The following is a 17,955-nucleotide window of genomic DNA, read 5'->3' as shown; positions in this document are numbered from 1 at the left end:
CGGACCCCCCGCCCCCGGCCGGCCGCTCCGCCCTCAGCACAAGATGGCGCCGGGCCGCCCCTCAGGCCGCTGCTGACGTCACTGCCCGCCCTCCCGCGAGGGCGCATGCGCGCGGGGCGGCCCCGCTCAAGGTCAGCGCGGCCGGTTCCGCCCGCCGTGTTCCGGTTCCGCTCCCGGTTCCGGCCCCCCCTGCGGACAGGAGGACATGGCGGCGCTCGGACGGGTGTCCCGCCTGCTGCTCGGCGCCGCCGCCCCGCGCTCCCCGCAGGCGCGCGGCATAGCGGCGGCCGCGGCACACGAGGAGGGCGGAGGTAACGGGGCTCTGCGGGGCGAGGGCGGAGCCGGGGCCGGCGCTGCCCTTGAGGGCCGGTGCCCTTCGCTGTGGGAACGGGGCATGGCAGGCGCTCGGTGTGAGCCCCCGCCGGGGCACGGGGGCTGGAACCGTGAGCCCGGATCCCTGTTGCATACGGGAGGGGAGCCGCCCTCGAGCGTGGGGTTCGTTAGTGCCGTTAGTTAATGCCGGCCCAGGAGGGCTGAGGAAAGCGGGGCCTGTTCTGATCGCTGTCCCGCTGCCCCCGCGCAGCCCGCACCTGGAAGATGTTGACGTTCGTGGTGGCGCTGCCCGGCGTGGCCGTGTGCATGCTGAACTGCTACCTGAAGGCGCAGCACGAGCACGAGCGGCCCGAGTTCGTGCCCTACCCGCACCTCCGCATCAGGACCAAGGTACTTCACCGGCCCTCCTTTCCTCCTCCGGGGCTGCAGAGCCTCCCCCCCGGATGGCCACGGCGTCTTTTCCTTTCTCCATTGCTACGTGAGATGGCTGTGATATCAGCTCTGTTTCTGAGGCACTAAGTGTTTGTCACAGCTCTGATGAAGTAACCATGATATTCACAGGCCTTCCCACCCCAAAGTGATCATCCTAATGTCTTCCTGAAAAATGTTTCAGTCCTAGAGCTGCTGTACCTAAACTAATACAGATCTAAGAGGTAGCAGTGGAGATCCCAAATACTCAAAATTGGGGTTCTCATAGTACAGCACAGTGGGTGTTTAAGTAAGAGCAAAGATTGTGCTGTCTAGAGACTGCAGCTCTCAGCTAAGGGAGAGTTTTCCTGCATCCTGGGAGCCAGCTTGCTTAATTCTGTCCAGCTGTGTGATCATAGAATCATTCAGGTTGGGGAAGTCTTCTGAGATGGAGTCCTACCTTTGACTCATCTCCACCCTGTCACAGCCAGATCATGGCACTAATACATCCAGTCTATACCTAAACACCTCCAGGGATGGTGACCCCAGCAGCCTGGGCAGTTTATCCCAATGTTTAGCAACCATTTTTGGTAAGAAATTCCTCCTGATGTCCAGCCTGAACCTTCCCTGGCACAGCCTGAGGCTGTTTCCTCTTGTCCTGTCACTGATTGCCTGGGAGAACTGATGTTTGAGTCTTTACTGTCCTTGGTTTCAGGTGTTGTAGGGATAGTTTGGGAGCTGCCGCTGGCTTATTTTCTTTTTTCTTTCAACAGCGTTTCCCGTGGGGTGATGGGAATAAAACTCTGTTCCACAACCCCCACGTTAACGCTCTCCCAACTGGTTATGAAGATTAAAACCAAGATCCTGACAGCAGCCAGAACTTTGGCTCTCCCCATCCTGAACCAGAGTGTTGAGTGGGAACCATCGTTTCTGGGGTCATAGTTTCAGAAACTCTGTGTTTCTTCTGCAGTGAAGCTGAGTGGTGTTGTGGCCCTGTGTGTACACGTGATGGGGTCCTTTAAATAAACAACTCTGAACCTGAATTTGGGGTTTGACTTGTTTACCTCAATCCTTAGGAATTCTTTAGTTCAGTGTTTGCATAAAGCATTAAGGTTTCCCACAGGGCAGAGTGCAGGAGCAAAGGGGTTTGCCTGCCTGAGTGGGAACACGTGTTCCTGTGACTGATAACACAAACAACAGGAATGCATTTGGCATAGGACACAAATCTATTTCATATTCTTCATGTCTGGTTTAACTGATGACTCTAAACTCACAGCCAGAAGAACAGATAGAACAGATACATAATTAAAATTCAGTATATTCTGAAGCACATTCTCCATTATCAGCTTTTCCAATATTTATTCATATTAGTAGTCATGAAGGTGATTTTATCTTGGTCCCTTCTGGCAGAGGGAGTGGCAGCAAAGATGTTGAGCAAAGCTCTGCCTTCACACTGTTCACTTCCAGCTCTCAGGTGTCAAATTTTCAGGTACATCAGCACATATCTTGCTCACTGCTCTGCTTTCCATAAAGCTGCAGTCTGTACAAAGTCTCTCACACAGGTGTTGCAGAAGAAAACACAATTTTAGCTCTGCTGCTTATGTCTGTATAATGTGTACTGTGTCATGCAGAAGCTGCTTGAAGTAGAACAGCCTAAGCCAGTACAAGCTTCAAGTTTTTGCTCACTACAAATCAACCATTTTCCAGTTCTTACTGTAATTTCTATATTTTTTGCACAATGTGAAACTGAGCTTTATCTCAGCTAAGATAATGTGGTTTTTCCCAAAAGGTAGAACACAGCAGCTGCTTTGGCATCTTGATGGATGGCAAGAGAATCTCAAAGTGAGATTCACTTCCATGTGATTTTTGTCTGCTTATCAGTAAGATTGTGTTGAAATTACAAGGCACTGATGGGCACAGTTGTTTTAAAGCTGACACGGTCACATTAGATTCAGCCCTACATGAAGATGTTAGAAAAGCAAACTGGTTTTGTGTGTTACTCCTTAAAAAAGAAAAGCTACAACAACCAACTGTCTCCAAAATGCTATTTCTAGGTCCTTCCCTTTGACCTGTTTTTATTTATACCTGAGTGACACTTTGCCAAGAGCCTGGTTTTTCAGTGCTCTATTTAACCCCTGTGCTGACACTGGAGGAGCTCTCTGCACCTGAGAACAAGAGTGTGGCCCACCTGGGTATGTGACTGGCACAGGAACAACAGCCTCAGGCTGCAGCAGATCCTTTGCCCAAGGCCACAGGACTCAGTGGACAGGCACACCACTGTGCACCTTGAGAACTGCACCTTCTTAGTTTGTTTGTTTGTTTTTAAAGTAAAACTTTTGAATAATTAGTAGTAATTACAAGCAGAGAGTGAAGGTGCCTTTTTTCCTCACTATAATTCTAGAACTATTAAGTTATCTTTTGTCCCCAGGCCATAATCTACTCTTTCACCTGTGTTGGTGTAAGGAAAGGGGCAAGTTTTGCCCCATCCCTGTGTGAGGATCAAACCACAGAAATGTGTAATTGCTAAAGGAGAGAGAATTCAAGTTCAAGGATGTGTTGGTACCTCAGAAAAGGCTGGAAGTAAACTCTGCATTAGAAGTCTTCAGCTGCTGAGCAGGCCACTTCCCTCCTGAGGATCACAGACTCTACTGCACAATTACCTACTTGAACAAAATATAACCTGGTTATATTTATTTTAGCCAAGCTGTTGCAGGTCCACTAGTGCTTTTAAACCACCTCTGTAGCTGACACAAAACAGTGCTTAAAGCCCTTCAGCATTCAGCATGACATGAAATTTAACTTCTTCACCAAAATTCAGCAGCATAGAGATGATAGAAAGTACATCAACCCCTTCATATTCTTTTTAAACACTTCCAAGTGTTATATAAATAAGAAAAAGAAATTAGTCAGAAAGAAACCATCTCAGCCCACTCCAACCAGCATTCCCCCATTACAGAGTACATTCAGTGGGAAGTTAGTTCACATGGATTTTTAAGCTGTTACATGTTGAACCACCACCAACTTTCACTGAAAAAGAGTCAGCAGTTGCCACATGACCCAGTCTTTCTTTTTTTTTTTTGGCTGGTTTTTTTTCACAAGCAGAGAACATTTGTCCCTTCCTAGAAAGCAGGTAACAAAGGTCTTATCCAGGTGGCATCTGTGGTACACCTGCTGATGGTGCTTAGTCCAAAGGTTGCTATTAGTGACTCCACCCATGCAGCCATCATCAAGAGGAGTTTTCAGTTTTTCCTTTACTTGGGCCCATGAACTCCAGGCCCTCAATGGGTATGTCCTTTTCCTTGATTGCTTTCTGAAAAGAAGAAAAAGGAAACCAAAGAATTAAACTCTGCACTTCTTTATAGGGCTACACTATATTATCTTTGGTGCAAAACACAGAACCATGGAATCAGGTTGTAAAACACCTCTGAGATCATCGAGGCCAACCTATGACCCAACAGCACCATGGCAACCAGACCATGGCCATGGCCAGGCCCTCCTTAAACACGGACAACACCTCCCTGGGCAGCCCATTCCAACGTCTGATCACCCTTTTTGTGAAAAAATTCCTCCTGATGTCCAACCTAAACCTCCCTGGTGCAGCTTAAGCCTATAACCTCTTGTCCTGTCACTTGTTGCCTGAATAGAAATCATCTAAAAAAACCCAACAAAAGGTGATCTAGAAAAAGTAGGCTTAAAGGCTGGTTTGAATAAAGCTTCGACGTTGGAGCTGCTGAAGGACGTACAGAAAACTCACTGACCTGCAGCCCATCTGACACAAACGTCCTGCACCCTTTACAGAGCAGCCTTAAGAAGTCGCGTACAATAAAAATAGGAGACGCCTGTAAAATATTCTATGTAATGACCGACAGACGCAGGGCGAGACAAACGCAGAGCTGCGTGTCGGGGTCCCTGCCGAGGCGGCTGCTGGGTACCGGGAGGGCCAGCGCGGGGGAAGGCCGCTCGGGGCCGCACGCACCTGCACGCAGAGCTGGTAGCGCTTAAAGAGCTGCCCGCAGGGGTCACCGGCGCTGTCGCCCTTGAGGAACTTCTCGGCGAACCAGCGGTTGAAGCACTGGTCGTACTCGCGCTTCAGCTCCGTGCACGCCTCGCCCACGCTGTTCATCGCGGCGGCCGCGCCGGAACGGAACGGAACTGGGGGCGCCGCTCAATGACGCACATCCGGCGCGCGGGTGGCGTCACGCGCGAGGGGCTGTGACGTCAGGCGGCGGGGGCGCCATGCGCGCGCTGTCACTCGTACGGTGGCTCCGCGCCGGGCGGGTCCCGGAGAGCCGGTACAGCGGGAACAGCGGGAACAGCCGGTACAGCGGGAACAGCCGGTACAGCGGGTACAGCGGGAACAGCCGGTACAGCGGGTACAGCGGGAACAGCGAGTACAGCGAGTACAGCGAGTACAGCGAGCACCGGCCGCAGGGCCCGCCGCAGGTACCGCCCCGCAGCCGCTCCGCCCCACGCGAGGCGGGACAGCGGGAACACGCTAAAAAATAAAACACCAGTTAATTTCCCGAGAAAGTCACAGCAATCAGCGCGTCTCTACCAGCCTGGCTTGGATTCGGTGATCTTAAAGGTCGTTTTCAGCCTTAATGATTTTAGGATTCTTTGTAAACTCCAGGTTTGATGTGTAACAGGTTTTTAATTAAAAGAAAGTGGAGCTGTTAAACTTGTTAATTTTTGACTTATTTTGTCCGTATTGATGCTTTTGTACAGCAGAAATTGTCGGTGGACGTGCTGGACCACTTGGAGCACCTGGCCCTGGTGGATTTCCGGGATTCGGAGGGCGTGGAGCGGCTGCAGAAAGCGATCCAGTTCGCTGAGCAGCTTCAGGAAGTGAACACCGATGGCGTGGAACCGATGGATTCAGTGCTGGAGGACAGGTCGTAAATCACAGCAGCCTCCTTTTAGCTGTTAGTGCATCAAACTTGTTGGCTTCTGTGACCTTTTTCCCTGGGAATCACGATGCGTGTGGCCCCTTGGCTCAAAATGTCTTCCTGTGGTTTTGTGTGAGAGAAAGTTGTCATTGGCACGTGTAATTTTTATGTGTGAGCAAAGCAAAGGTGAGCCTCAGTTCTTTAATCTGTCTTAATTGTCACGCTGCTCCCCAAATGCCTGCCAGTGGCATTCTTGGGTGCTTCAAAATATTTCCAGTACTTCTCTCAGTGTTTATTTAAGAGACTAAAACAAGATTTAGAGATAAGCCACCCTTCCTACTTCATATTCACAGAATAGCTTAAAGACCCTCAGTAATCTTTGTCCTTCAGGTGTCTGTATCTCAGAGAAGATGATGTGACAGAAGGCAACTGCACCAAAGAGCTGCTGGAAAATGCCAGAGAGAAAGTAGAGGAGTATTTTGTAGCTCCACCAGGTATTGACTTGCTTACAAAAATCTCTTAATCTCTCCTGAATTAACCTGAAGAAAATAACCTGCCATGGCTGCATTTACTTTCAGAAATACTAGTCAATAATAGAGAGTACTAAAAGAGATTACTGTAGCCAAACAGTGTGCAAATTATGGGTCCAGAAGCAGTACAGGGGCTGCCCTGACTCTGAAGTTAGTGCACATGTTGAGAAATTCCTTACAGGAAGTCAGGCAGGACTTACTTTCCTGACTTTCTCAGGATATTTAGGCAGCCTGTACATGGAGTAAACTGGAGAAACACTTCCCTGCCAGGGTGTCCTGCCCAATAGGTAACTTACAGCTGGTCTCACACAACTTGGTTTTTGTTTTCTCTCAGGTAACATCCCTTTACCAAAGCTGGAAGAACGAGAGACTTTTCTGCAGGGCTCTTAGTGACAGCCTAGAGCACAAATACCCTTCCAGTATTTTATCTGGGAAAACAAAGTTTTGTGCAGTCACAGCTGAAACACCCTGGCACGTACTTTGGTCAAAAGAAGAGCACTTGCAAGACAGAAGAAATAAGGTGTAAAAGTTTAGTAATGCTGCTGAAATATTCAATGTCTCTGAAGCTGGACAGCAGCAGGGCAGATGACCTTGGTGCTTTGATTTGGCAAAGTGAATTTGCTGTCTGGAGGTGAGAGCAAACTCTTGTCCCACTCTTAACTGTGCAATTACTTCATTATTTGTTTAAGCATCCATAATATACTCACTTAGATGCATAAAGCATGTAATTACTATGACACTTGAATTCTTTCAAGTGTATTGAAATAAAAAGCCTATATTTAACACCACTAATCCAATCCTCTGCAAAGCTGGAACACTGTATTATTGTTTTAGTCTCAGAGTTGTCAAGATTCAGACCCTGCAAATGCTGAAGTTTTACAAATATAAAAGCTCAGCCCATAAGTAATTTATGATGTGTATATAAATCATAACAAGGAAAGACTTCAAAGTGTCAATCAATCAATGTGATTAATACCACGGTCATATTATTGAGTAGTTCCCACTTTGAGAAGTCCCCTCTTGATCTATCCATTTTGACCATCAGAGAGAATGGGGACAGTACACAGAAAAAGGAAGAGGAATTTGAGAGGGGACTGCATGGCTGCAAGAGCTTTTAATCCAAAATAGCATCAAGTAACTATTTAAAGGCAACAACTAAACCAACAATTTGAACAAGATGATCCCACACTGCCAATGCAGCACAGGCTAAACTTAAAACTGCCAGTTCAGTGTTGCTCCCACACACTCCAGTGAGAGAACAGACTGCCTGATGCTTGTGCCCTGCAGCCCAGACTGCATTTAAAGTGAAAAACACACATCTCCCTAATGAAGGGGTTTGATGCAACTTCACCACAAATAAGGGAATTACAGCCTTGGCTCAGAGACCTGCAACCACCAAAAAGAAAAGCTCCCAGAGGGCAGGTGAGCTGCCTGTGGGGCAGGGCATGTCGGTGCCTCAGTGGGTCTAACTCTGGTGCTGCTGAGCCCCACTGGGCCCTGGCTGCACTTGGACAGAGGGAGAGAGACTCCTCGTGTGCTGGTTCAGCTGCATTCACTGCAGGACTCAGGAAATGGATCCAGATACCCTGGAGACCGTGGAGATAATCTCAGTTAGACCTGCTGACATTTTTCCACCACCATAAACCTATAGATGTAAAATTAGATTGGAATTGCATGTAAATCCCAGGTTTGCAGGGAAAATTTCAATGTGGAGATTTCTTCACTTTTCTGGAAAGAAAAAGAAAACGGGAGTTGTTTTATTGCTAATAATGATTATTTTATGTTTTGGTATTAACTAGGAGCCCCAGGAAAGATCTCTATTAATACAGTGATACGTTGTGCAACACAGAGTAGAAAACCACCTCATGAAAAGTGCTTACAGCCTAAGCTCCATCTGGGAGAGGAATCTCATGAGATGCCTTATCCCTTACCCAGTTTTCTTCAGCACCTCCTCTACCCCAGCTATTATCTCCTGTGTTTATTTGTTCTGCCTTTCCCCGCAGCTCTGTCTTGAGGGAAAAGGTATTTTTATATTCTGGATTAACAAGTAGGACTCTAATGTATCTCAGGCTTTCATGTTTCTCGTTAATGACGTGTATCTCACCCACACTGACATTTCCTGCAGTCGTCATCACAATTGTTCCTTCAGCAAACCATTTCTTAATAGATGCAGAGAAATTTGCCTGCAGCTACCAAACACAGCCTCCTCCTCAGAGATCCATGGGTGTTTTTGAAGTTCAGTGGAAACATGAAGATCGTTAAATGGTTCCCTTCTGTCAGCACAAAACTGTCCAGTACTCAAAGAACTACTGCAAATGCTGCAGATACTGAACACAGTTCTTGAAATTAATTACTTACTGTGGCCCAAAGACCACTCAAAACTTCTTCATGTTTCTAGCACACAAGCAAAGCTGTGACCTGTATCACTGTTTGGAATGCTAAAACCTGGAGTTATTCCTGAGATATTCTAGAGAGACAAAAGTATTACATTATGCAGTTTCAGTATTTCTGGGGGCAGTATATTCTTCTGAGGTTGCCTTAGAGTTTGCAAAAGCAAAGAGTTGCTTGCAGTTACACTGCTTTTGCTCTGACTGACACTGAACAGGTAACTACACTGTATGAATAAGCAAAATATTTACATTTCAGGTGAGGTGAATGACTCTTGAGCTGTGTTTTTCTTTTTTTTTTTTCTTTTTTTTTTTTTTTTTTTATCAATTTCAACAAGGAAATGAGAGTTCTATGAACCAGTATTAAAAAACCTCTTTTAAGTCATCCTGTGCTGTTTGCTGTAGACATGGTTCAGAGTCCTGTTATTAACAGATCACCAACTGTGGAAGACTCAACAGCAGCTTTCTATCTGCTGACAAGAGTGTAAGCAGAAAGTGCCCCAGGGAGAGTGAAACTAAGAAAACAGAGCACTGAGGATCTACCAAAACATCTTGCTTCCTTTAAACAAAAAAAACCAAAACCCTAAACAAACCCAACCCAACTTAACCAACCAAAATAACCCCCAAACCAAACACAAATAAAAAAAGGCAAGAGTTACAGAAAAAGTGAGGTTTGCAAAAGATGGCATAAAATTTTGGTAGATTTGATTCACTAAAGGAACAAAGTTTGCAGCTGATTTGATCATACCCAGTAAATATGGGTGAGAGATTTCTATCAGAGGTCACTTGATGTGACTTGAAAAGACACATCTGAGAACAGACAGGTTCTCAGGACAAGGGATTAAGTGCCATTCACAAGCTATGGAACTCCTTCCTTTGACATGGGTGAGCTTCACTCTCAGTGAAGGGCATATTACTGCAACAGCTGCCCCAGATAAAATCCCAGTATTCTTCAGTAATATCACATACTATGGAAAGGGCTATTCCCAACAAGAGTTTGTTCCAAAGAGAAACAAAGGCTTTTGCAGAGATTATTGCTTAAACTCAGCATCTATGTGATCCAGGCTGGGACAAGTAATTAAATGGCTTTTGGGGCCCTTTTTATCAACTATGGAAAGGTGTTTTACAGAACTGGTGGATACATTACAATGCCTTGGACACTGAACATACTTTAAGGAACAGTTTTTTACCCAGGATCACCTGATAATGCCGCACAGAATCACAGAATTACATTAGAAAAGACCTCTGAGATCATCGAGTCCAATCGGTGACTGAACACCACCATGTCAACCAGACCAGGGAACTCAGTGTCAGTCCAGTCTTTCCTTAAACACCTCCGGGGACAGTGACATCACCCCTCCCTGGGCAGCCCCTTCCAATCTCTAATCACGCTTTCTGTGAAGAAATTCCTCCTCGTGTCCAACCTACACCTCCCTGCAGAGGAGCAGCAGGCCAGTAACACGGGAGTCGGGACTGGGAGCTCTCCTTGCACAGCCAAATCTCCGTGGTCATCCCCAAACCTGGCCCTGCGCTCCCGTTACCGCCCCGCAGCCCGCCGGTCGCCATGGGAACGGACGCGGCGCGGGGCATCCCGGGCCGCAACACAACGCTGCAGTAAAACCCGGCCGGACGCCAGGCCGCAGCCAATGGGCGTTCGGGGGCCGGCAGCGCTGGCCAATGGGGGCCCGGGAGGCGGGGCGAGTGGCCAGAGGGATGTGTCCGGCGCGCAGGGGGCGGGGCAGAGGCGCTGCGAGGCGCGCACGGACCGGAACGCAGCGCTGTCCGCTCTGCACCGCGCCGGTCCCGCAGCGCCCGAACGGTGAGGGACGGGCGGCTCCAGGGGAGACTCGGCCATCCCGATACCCGGGGACCCCGCGCGTCCCGCCGGCTTCCCCGTGCCTGGGCTCTTGGCCGGCCGCCGCCTCCGGTTTTCCCTCGTCCCCGGCAGCTGCAGCCGGGCGGGGCTCCGAGCCCTCGGCCGGCCTCTCTCGGCCTCCCCGGGAGAGGAACGGGCGGTGGGGCCGGGCCGTGGAGCGGCCGCGCTCTCTGGCGGAGCTCCCGGGCGGTGGGGCCGGAGCGGGGCTGGGGAGCGCCGGGCGGTGTCGGTGCGGCCGGCGGCAGAGCGGAGAGCGGGCGCTGAACGGGAGCGGCCGTGGAGCCGCCGCCGCTCGGGCCGTGCCCGGGGCCGGGCCCGGGGCGGGGGCACCGCGCGGCGCCCGGGAGCCGGGAACGGCGAGAGCGGGTGGTTCCGCCAGGTGCTCCTGCAACTTGGAGTTTGCTTCGTGTTTTTCTCCAAGCAGGCAATCATGAGTGATCGAAAGGCAGTGATCAAAAATGCGGACATGTCAGAAGAGATGCAGCAAGACTCGGTGGAATGTGCAACTCAAGCTTTGGAGAAATACAACATTGAGAAGGACATCGCTGCGCACATAAAGAAGGTAAATGTTGGCTTGTAATGTGCTCATGAAAAATCAATTGGGGAGAACGCTGCTAGGCACGTAGCTCTAGAGAAACGAGTTCCAGAGGCACTAGATTATCAAGTTAGCCTTTCTCTCTTTCTGTTCCTTTCCCCACACTTTATGTGGACCTTTCTGGGTCGTTCTGATTTTCTCTTGTAGTTCCTCACACCTTTTCTGCCACTGTGGCTTTGTCCAGCTGAGCAGAGTGGCACCTGGCTGTCCCTGTGACTGATGAGCTGGTACAAGACACGGGCTCTGTGCAGCCTATTTAAAGAGTGGTGGTTTGCCATGTAATAGGTGGGTTTGGTTTTTTTCCCTTTCCCACCACATGTAAGACAAGCTGTTCATGCTAATGCTGCACGAACAGATGGTTCATAGCTTACAGTTCGTCACATTTTCTTTCTTGACTCCTACTGGGAGTCTGACTGAGCTGCAAGGAGCTGAAGGGTTTGGTTGAGCAGAACAGAAATTTCCATGTCCTCACAAAAATCTCTTCAGCTGACAGCTGTTAGGTGCTGCAGTATAAATCCACTCACTGCATGGGTTTGCTCATGTACACGGGAGTTTATTTGTAGCAGGCTCCTGACAGCAGCGTGTCACAACACCCTCTCATGACCAGCTGTCAGGGATGTGGCAGAGAATTTTCCATCGCGTGTCCTTTCAGCATCCTTATTGGAAAAACAATACGAAGTCAAAATAGCAGGTTTTTTTGAGATTCAGAACAAGCAAATTCTTACAAGTTACAGTTTGAGATCATGGCATGACTTCAGGGGAGAAGTTACCTCCTCAAACATATGTTTTAAGCTTATTCCTGCCCAGCTTGGAAGCTTTTTTTTTTTTTTTTTATGACTAAGCAGTAGATGAGTTATAAAGTGACAGATGATCCTTGTGCTTAAGAGCATATGCTGCTCCTTAATTGCTTTCTTCCAAAAGTGATACTTGTTAACAAGTGACAAATCATTGCCAAAAAAAACCCTCCCCAACTGTTAGACAATATTAGTATAATTACCATGAAAATGCTGACTTTCTAATTCTCTGTTCTGTAGGAATTTGACAAGAAATACAATCCCACGTGGCACTGCATTGTGGGAAGGAATTTTGGCAGCTATGTGACTCATGAGACCAAGCACTTCATCTACTTCTACCTCGGCCAAGTCGCTATTCTTCTTTTCAAGTCTGGCTAGAGCCTTGGACTGTTACTGAAACTTGCATCCAGTTACAGGACTGCACAGTTTCCCACCTTCAGCCTTCCTGGGGAAACACATCTTGATCTTCAGGTCTTTTGTTGTATTGTTAATGGTCAGGGATTTTGCTGTAGCGCCTGGTATTTTCATTGTGGCTATATAGAAAAGCAGAAATGTCTTCCTTGTATTTATTTTCTTTCAAAAAATGGCTTCTTTGCTAATAAAACCGTTGGAACAAGTTTATCCCTTTGCCCTCTTGCATTACCCTCTTTATTGCCATGTGAATGAAGGATGAACAACCCCAGCTCTATTCCCACACCCCAAAACCATCCTTTCTTATGAAACCTTCTTACAAGACTGATTTAAGTGGAAAAAAGTTGTTGCAGAGCCCTTTTATTTCATAAGCCTTCCATCTGCCTTTGAAAGAAGCAAAGGAGTCATGGGAAAAATCCTTAAACTCCACATGACAAAGATAGTAACAGCTTCATTAAAGTCCATAGTTACTTCAAAAATCCAAGTTACTTCTCACAAGTTAATATCCTCCTTAAGGCTTAGTGAAAAGAAAGGCATCTCATTTGGAGACTGATCAGTCTGTTTCTGTATCCACACCCACTGTCAACTTGTTCCACTTGTTAGCATTCCTCAGTTTTGGCCATATCCTTTACATTGCACTTGAAGGGAAATGCAAGTGTAAGAAACACCCCTGGAGTCACTCCTCAGGTTTCTTGGTGTGGAGAGTAACTTGTGTTTCTTCTGAGTCTGGCTGCTGAGCAAGTATCTGCTGCGCAAGTTCTTAGAACTCCTCTTGATATCGTTAAAATTCCACAGCTTTCATATCCCTCATGAAAATTGTATTTTTGGTGTTTTGCTACAGAGATTCACAGTTTGAAACCTGAGTGAATGGCAACAATGCCAAAGTTTAAATTCTCATAATCCACTTTGAAGAAGCCTGCATCTTCTATCATTGCCTTCAGCTCCTCCTGAAAAATAAGTGCCATAATTATTAATTACCTGAAGGCCTGTAAGCCAGCTGGCCACAAGATGATGCTGGAATTGTGTTTGTGTGTTATTGAATGTGGAGAAATCCTGCCTTACCTGAGGGGGGAACTGTCGGATGCTCTCCACAAGATACTGGTAAGACCTCCAGTCTCCAGCAATAACCTCACCCAGAACAGGGATAACCTGGAAACTGTAGAGATCATAGAGCCTGCACAGAGAGACAGTAAATACAGATTAACAAACAAATTTAAACCCTCTCCAACACGAGCTGTTCTCCGTGCCACTCTGCTGTGCAGTCTGACTATAAAACTGTACCAAGATATGGTCTCAAAGTGTCTCCACCTCCTCCTCTGAATACCAACAAGAGAGCTTTGTGACATGGCACAAATGAACACGTCACCATGTGCCTACCTGGAGAGAAGAGGGTTGCTGACATGACTAAATTCAAGGCAGAGAAATCTTCCTCCTGGTTTCAGCACACGATAGGCCTCTTGAAGTGCCTGAGACAAAGCAGATGTGTTTGCTTCTGTAGAACAACACCTGCCTATTATCATGCCATTGTGATATCATCATGCAACTCTGATGAACTGAGGGGAATGAAGAGTATTCTGACTGGCCATCTGCAATATTTACTGTAGAGAAGCATCCCAAGACAAGTAAAAAAAAAAACAAAACCAAATGTGCCTCAAACCCAAAGCACAAATACTCCTGCTGTTACATAAATAGATTTTTACAAGGCTTTGTATCAAAACTGTGATCTCGGGTTTGCAATTTTCTTTTCTTGTCCTACTCGCAGGTGATGAAAGTTTGTTGGCAGAGCTCTTGTAATTACAGACCAAACACAAAAGGGAGAAGGTGACTCAGCTACAAGAAACTGAAAATCAAAAACGAGCATGATAATTTTTTTTTTTTTTAATCAAAAGAAAAGACTTTACTGTGAGGCACACCCAAAGGTTCAAAGAAGGAAGGATACTGGGTATTGGCTGAGCAGTGTGTAAGAACAGGAAGGAAAGAGAAAGAAGAAAATCTTTGGCTGCTTTGAAAAATTCCATCCTACATCAAAGTAGAATACCTAACAAGAATCTAGACAAAATCCTGTTTAAAACTGTATGTTCTTTCATACAAGAGCAGAGTTCTATTCCAAAACCTCTGAAGGCTGTACATCTGCTTGACTTCAACTGTCCTGTTCCTATGGGATAAAATACAAACACTACACAGGAGCTCTGCAATAGAGTTGGCAGTTTGGGTGTGTTTTGTATCAGGTCTCCAGGGAGCTCTGCTACCAGACTGCTGTATGCATGAAGGCAAAGATCCTGTGCTTTGGAAGGGTGCAGACAAAGCACCAGGAAAACCCATGCACATTAAGTTCAAAGGCATGTGGTTCAAGGTGGTTTGGATCCAAAAGCTTCACCTTCCGCAGGAGATCTGCCAAGGTGGTAACACACTCCTCCAAAACAGACAACTCGTGCATCCAGACAGGTGCCACCCCCTCAACAGTCCTTCTCAAAGGACAGAGATAGTGTAGAACAAAGAGTACTACTTATCCTAATTTAGATCATACCTGTTCTTTATAGGGAGCCCTGCCTCCAGCCAGTGTAAAGACACTGCACAGAAGTGGGTGAACAGGCTGGTTCCACAGCAGTGGGGGCAGCAGCTCGGGCAGTTCTGTTGGCTCAGGCAGGGAAACACAAGAGGACAGGAAGCACTGGACCCACTGTTGGGGGGATATAGATCAGGTGCTGCAGGAAGATTGGAGATATGCAGCCAGACTGCACTGTGCACGTGTGTATCCAGCCATGCCATGGGTCAGGAGAAGGTGGGGAATGACTGTAGCAGCCAGGCCTTTGCCTCAGGAGGAGACAGTGTGGCTCGACAAGCTGGAAGGATTGGGTGCAACTGGTATAAATCTATCTTTTTATGACAAAGGTGGGGCACTTAACTGCATTTTCCATTCAAACAAGTTGCATACTTATTTTAAATGTTTCAGGAGTAGACTAGGATCTTTCTTTATCCAAAGGAGTTCTTACTTTGCTTCCTTTATAGAACAAAAAATCATAAGGACCCCACGTCAGGTTACACTATAGTAACTTACCAAATCAATACGAGTTACATTTCGGATTCCAAAGGCAATAGTGTAAACATCAAACTTATCATCATCAAAGGGCAACTCTTCAGCATTCCCAAGTACCCAGGACAAGCCTGTAGTGAAAGACAAGCCACAGAACTGAACCCAGACTGCTCCAGAAAGGCAAGAACTTACCCATTCTAGAAGGAATTTATTATTTTTAAATGATTTGAAAACAAATGTTTCCATTTTGCAGTTTTGTTGGAGGAAAGACACCTTGGTCTATATTCACGAATCTTTCAAGAGTAGTTGATTTTCCACATCAACCAAAACACTGCTCTGCACATACACACGGTGTATATGTTCCACAAAAAACTTATCCAAAACTTGCATCATAGTGGAAAGCACTGTTGGCTGCCATTTGTTTGTGGCAAAGTTATAAAAAGAGAATCCCTGCTCAAAGTGTAGCTATAGACAGTTACAAACATCTTGCCGTGCAACAATGGCCAGCACAACACATTTTGCTAGAAAGCTTGCACAGGCTGAGGAGCATGAAAAGCCACACTGCCTCCACCAGGACTATCAGTATGTGGTGCACTTGCAGCTGTGCTGCTTCCAGGTCCCCAAAGGATCATGACCATGTCTATCTGTGGAGCATGGATGTCCAGGTTATGGGCAAGCAGACCAAATGCACAGTGACTGTGCAACTCACATTCCTTTTCCCCATGCACAGCTCACACTCTTGGTGAATGTACACAAGGAAACATCAAAAACACCTCTGCCCCTCTGCCACGGTACAATGCATTATTTACCTTCAGAGTAGCCAAGATGCTGTGCTTTCTGCTTCCCAACTTTTAACATTTCTCTGTTGATGTCACAGACCACCACCTGGGAATCCCCTAGTGAGTTAAATTGGTCTTTCTGGTAACTGTCAAAAATTTCCTGCCATGACAAATTCTGATGGTGCTTGAGCTTCCTCTGGAGCTGGCGTTGCCGTACAGAGCGAACATAATTAAGGAATCGAAAGGCAATGTCACCTGCAGTTGTTTTAAAGGAAAGACACACATTTTGGAATGTTTTCTGACTCCAGGAAGTGGAAACATAAGGCTTTGAACATCCAATTGACTTAGTATTTTTCTTAGTCATAAATATTTACAGAAACATCCCCTCAGACACACTGTATGGACACAGAGTGTGTGTGTGTACATGTATATACACAAAAAGGGAACTTATTAAAATCAAAGAATCCATGAAATTCTACAAATTCACACAGTTTTCCATAATATATCATGGCAGGGCTGTAACACTTTCAGACCCTTAAAGCAAGATATTACAAAACACGAATTAGTTCTCAGCCTTTCTCTTACAAAGTCAAGCAGATGATTCACTAGTTTAAAAGACAAGGAGCTAAGAGTGAGAAAAAAAACCCATCAGGCAACGTAATTCTGAGCAGACTCAAATAGCTGAAAAACAGTGTGCCATTGTCATGTGGGACTGACCAAAATTATTTACCTGTTCCCCCAGCAACATCAAGGAGGAGTGTTCCTGGGCAAGGGTTCATTTTATGCATGAGGATATCCTTCCACACCCGATGAATTCCTAGAGTCATTGAATCATTCATTACATCGTATTTCTTGGCCACATTTTCAAAGACCTGATAAACTGCAAAGAAAGGACACGGGAATGAGATGCAATTTAGTTTAAAATGCTCACGTTTAAGTAAAACGTGTTCTTTATTGCCCTGTGGAAGTTTGCCACTGTGTGGAGCTGAACAATCACACGAAAACTCATTCAAAAGAGAAAAGGAAAAGAAAAAGAACACAACCGAAATCCACTGAGCTTGCTGCCCGACAAAGGTTTCTGGAGAAACACAGGCTTCCCGAGCTGAGGGAAGTAACCGTGATACTATTCCCCGAGACTCCCGGAGACGCCTCAAACAAGGGCCCAGCCCCCGACGCGTCCCCAGCACTCTGGAGAACGATCAGCGGCTGCCGGGAGCCCAGCCCGGGCCCGGGCCCGGCCCGCCCTCTCCCGCCGCCGCCGCCGCCCTCACTTTTCTCCCTCCTCTCCTCCTCCGTCACGGTCTGGAAGCCGAAATGCATCTCCGGCCCCGCGGCCAAACCGCGGCGTGGCCGCCCAGCCCCGGCGGGCCGGGAGAGCAGCGCCCGGCACCGCCACAGCCCCCGCCACAGCGCCGCCGCCATCTTCGGGCACCGCGGCGCGGGGGCGGGCGGGGGCGGCGCAACGCCGGCCTCTGCTCACACCGGGACCGGGCCGCGCTCCGCCGGCCTCTGCTCGGCTCACACCGGGACCGGCCCGGGAGCCGAGCTCTGCTGGCCTCTGCTCGGCTGATACCGGGACCGAGCCGAGCTCCGCCGGCTTCTGCTCGGCTCACACCGGGACCGGGCCGAGCTCCGCCGGCCTCTGCTCTGCTGATACCGGGACCGGGCCGGGAGCCGAGCTCCGCCGGCCTCTGCTCGGCTGATACCGGGACCGGGCCGAGCTCCGCCGGCCTCTGCTCGGCTCACACCGGGACCGGGCCGAGCTCCGCCGGCCTCTGCTCGGCTCACACCGGGACCGGGCCGAGCTCCGCCGGCCTCTGCTCGGCTCACACCGGCACCGGAGCCGCGCTCCGCCGGCCTCTGCTCTGCTGATACCGGGACCGGGCCGGGAGCCGCGCTCCGCCGGCCTCTGCTCTGCTGAT

At 48.0% G+C, this 17,955-nt stretch overlaps 4 protein-coding genes and 1 pseudogene across 6 annotated transcripts; 3 read left to right on the top strand and 2 right to left on the bottom strand.

The window, feature by feature from the left end:
* Positions 1–139: 139 nt before the first annotated feature.
* On the top strand, positions 140–1,784 carry COX6A1 (cytochrome c oxidase subunit 6A1). The gene is made up of 3 exons (XM_066331308.1): positions 140–311; positions 584–723; positions 1,515–1,784. Exons 1-3 carry the CDS (start codon positions 206–208, stop codon positions 1,593–1,595), a joined length of 327 nt encoding a protein of 108 aa, XP_066187405.1. The 5' UTR covers positions 140–205; the 3' UTR covers positions 1,596–1,784.
* Positions 1,785–3,397: 1,613 nt separating this feature from the next.
* Positions 3,398–4,907, bottom strand: TRIAP1 (TP53 regulated inhibitor of apoptosis 1). The gene is made up of 2 exons (XM_066331309.1): positions 4,718–4,907; positions 3,398–4,051 (listed from the first exon to the last, which is right to left on the bottom strand). Exons 1-2 carry the CDS (start codon positions 4,862–4,864, stop codon positions 3,968–3,970), a joined length of 231 nt encoding a protein of 76 aa, XP_066187406.1. The 5' UTR covers positions 4,865–4,907; the 3' UTR covers positions 3,398–3,967.
* A 23-nt stretch (positions 4,908–4,930) lies between these two features.
* Positions 4,931–10,078, top strand: GATC (glutamyl-tRNA amidotransferase subunit C). Of its 3 annotated transcripts, XR_010744917.1 has the most exons (5): positions 4,932–5,184; positions 5,467–5,633; positions 6,018–6,121; positions 6,492–6,788; positions 9,739–10,078. XR_010744917.1 is itself a non-coding variant. In XM_066331306.1 (4 exons), the coding sequence occupies exons 1-4, from the start codon at positions 4,978–4,980 to the stop codon at positions 6,545–6,547; spliced, it is 531 nt and encodes a 176-aa protein (XP_066187403.1). In that variant the 5' UTR covers positions 4,931–4,977; the 3' UTR covers positions 6,548–6,949. The 3 variants fall into 3 exon arrangements, 2 of the variants coding, with proteins under 2 accessions (XP_066187403.1, XP_066187402.1); XM_066331306.1 differs by lacking the exon at positions 9,739–10,078 and having other exon boundaries at positions 4,931–5,184; positions 5,470–5,633; positions 6,492–6,949; XM_066331305.1 differs by lacking the exon at positions 9,739–10,078 and having other exon boundaries at positions 6,492–6,949.
* Positions 10,079–10,206: 128 nt separating this feature from the next.
* LOC136368860 (dynein light chain 1, cytoplasmic-like) lies at positions 10,207–12,430 on the top strand (annotated as a pseudogene).
* A 134-nt stretch (positions 12,431–12,564) lies between these two features.
* On the bottom strand, positions 12,565–17,475 carry COQ5 (coenzyme Q5, methyltransferase). Its single transcript, XM_066331304.1, has 7 exons — positions 17,305–17,475; positions 16,764–16,913; positions 16,064–16,288; positions 15,279–15,385; positions 13,598–13,686; positions 13,283–13,394; positions 12,565–13,167 (listed from the first exon to the last, which is right to left on the bottom strand). Exons 1-7 carry the CDS (start codon positions 17,453–17,455, stop codon positions 13,066–13,068), a joined length of 936 nt encoding a protein of 311 aa, XP_066187401.1. The 5' UTR covers positions 17,456–17,475; the 3' UTR covers positions 12,565–13,065.
* Positions 17,476–17,955: the final 480 nt, after the last annotated feature.

The sequence above is a fragment of the Sylvia atricapilla genome, chromosome 17 (genome assembly GCF_009819655.1).
Source record: "Sylvia atricapilla isolate bSylAtr1 chromosome 17, bSylAtr1.pri, whole genome shotgun sequence".
Taxonomy (NCBI): Eukaryota; Metazoa; Chordata; class Aves; order Passeriformes; family Sylviidae; genus Sylvia; species Sylvia atricapilla.
Note: the sequence above shows the minus strand (reverse complement) of the source record. Positions and strands in the feature narration are given on the sequence as shown.

Excerpts from the sequence above, each read along its gene's own strand:
- COX6A1 (XM_066331308.1), top strand. The coding sequence starts at position 206 with ATGGCGGCGCTCGGACGGGTGTCCCGCCTGCTGCTCGGCGCCGCCGCC. Across the intron at positions 312-583 it reads GGCACACGAGGAGGGCGGAG|CCCGCACCTGGAAGATGTTG; the intron begins GTAACGGGGCTC and ends GCCCCCGCGCAG. Across the intron at positions 724-1,514 it reads ACCTCCGCATCAGGACCAAG|CGTTTCCCGTGGGGTGATGG; the intron begins GTACTTCACCGG and ends TTCTTTCAACAG.
- TRIAP1 (XM_066331309.1), bottom strand. The coding sequence starts at position 4,864 with ATGAACAGCGTGGGCGAGGCGTGCACGGAGCTGAAGCGCGAGTACGAC. Across the intron at positions 4,052-4,717 it reads GCTACCAGCTCTGCGTGCAG|AAAGCAATCAAGGAAAAGGA; the intron begins GTGCGTGCGGCC and ends TCTTCTTTTCAG.
- GATC (XM_066331305.1), top strand. The coding sequence starts at position 4,978 with ATGCGCGCGCTGTCACTCGTACGGTGGCTCCGCGCCGGGCGGGTCCCG. Across the intron at positions 5,185-5,466 it reads GGCCGCAGGGCCCGCCGCAG|CAGAAATTGTCGGTGGACGT; the intron begins GTACCGCCCCGC and ends GCTTTTGTACAG. Across the intron at positions 6,122-6,491 it reads GTATTTTGTAGCTCCACCAG|GTAACATCCCTTTACCAAAG; the intron begins GTATTGACTTGC and ends GTTTTCTCTCAG.
- COQ5 (XM_066331304.1), bottom strand. The coding sequence starts at position 17,455 with ATGGCGGCGGCGCTGTGGCGGGGGCTGTGGCGGTGCCGGGCGCTGCTC. Across the intron at positions 16,289-16,763 it reads TGATGTTGCTGGGGGAACAG|GTGACATTGCCTTTCGATTC; the intron begins GTAAATAATTTT and ends AAACAACTGCAG. Across the intron at positions 15,386-16,063 it reads GCATCTTGGCTACTCTGAAG|GCTTGTCCTGGGTACTTGGG; the intron begins GTAAATAATGCA and ends CTTTCACTACAG.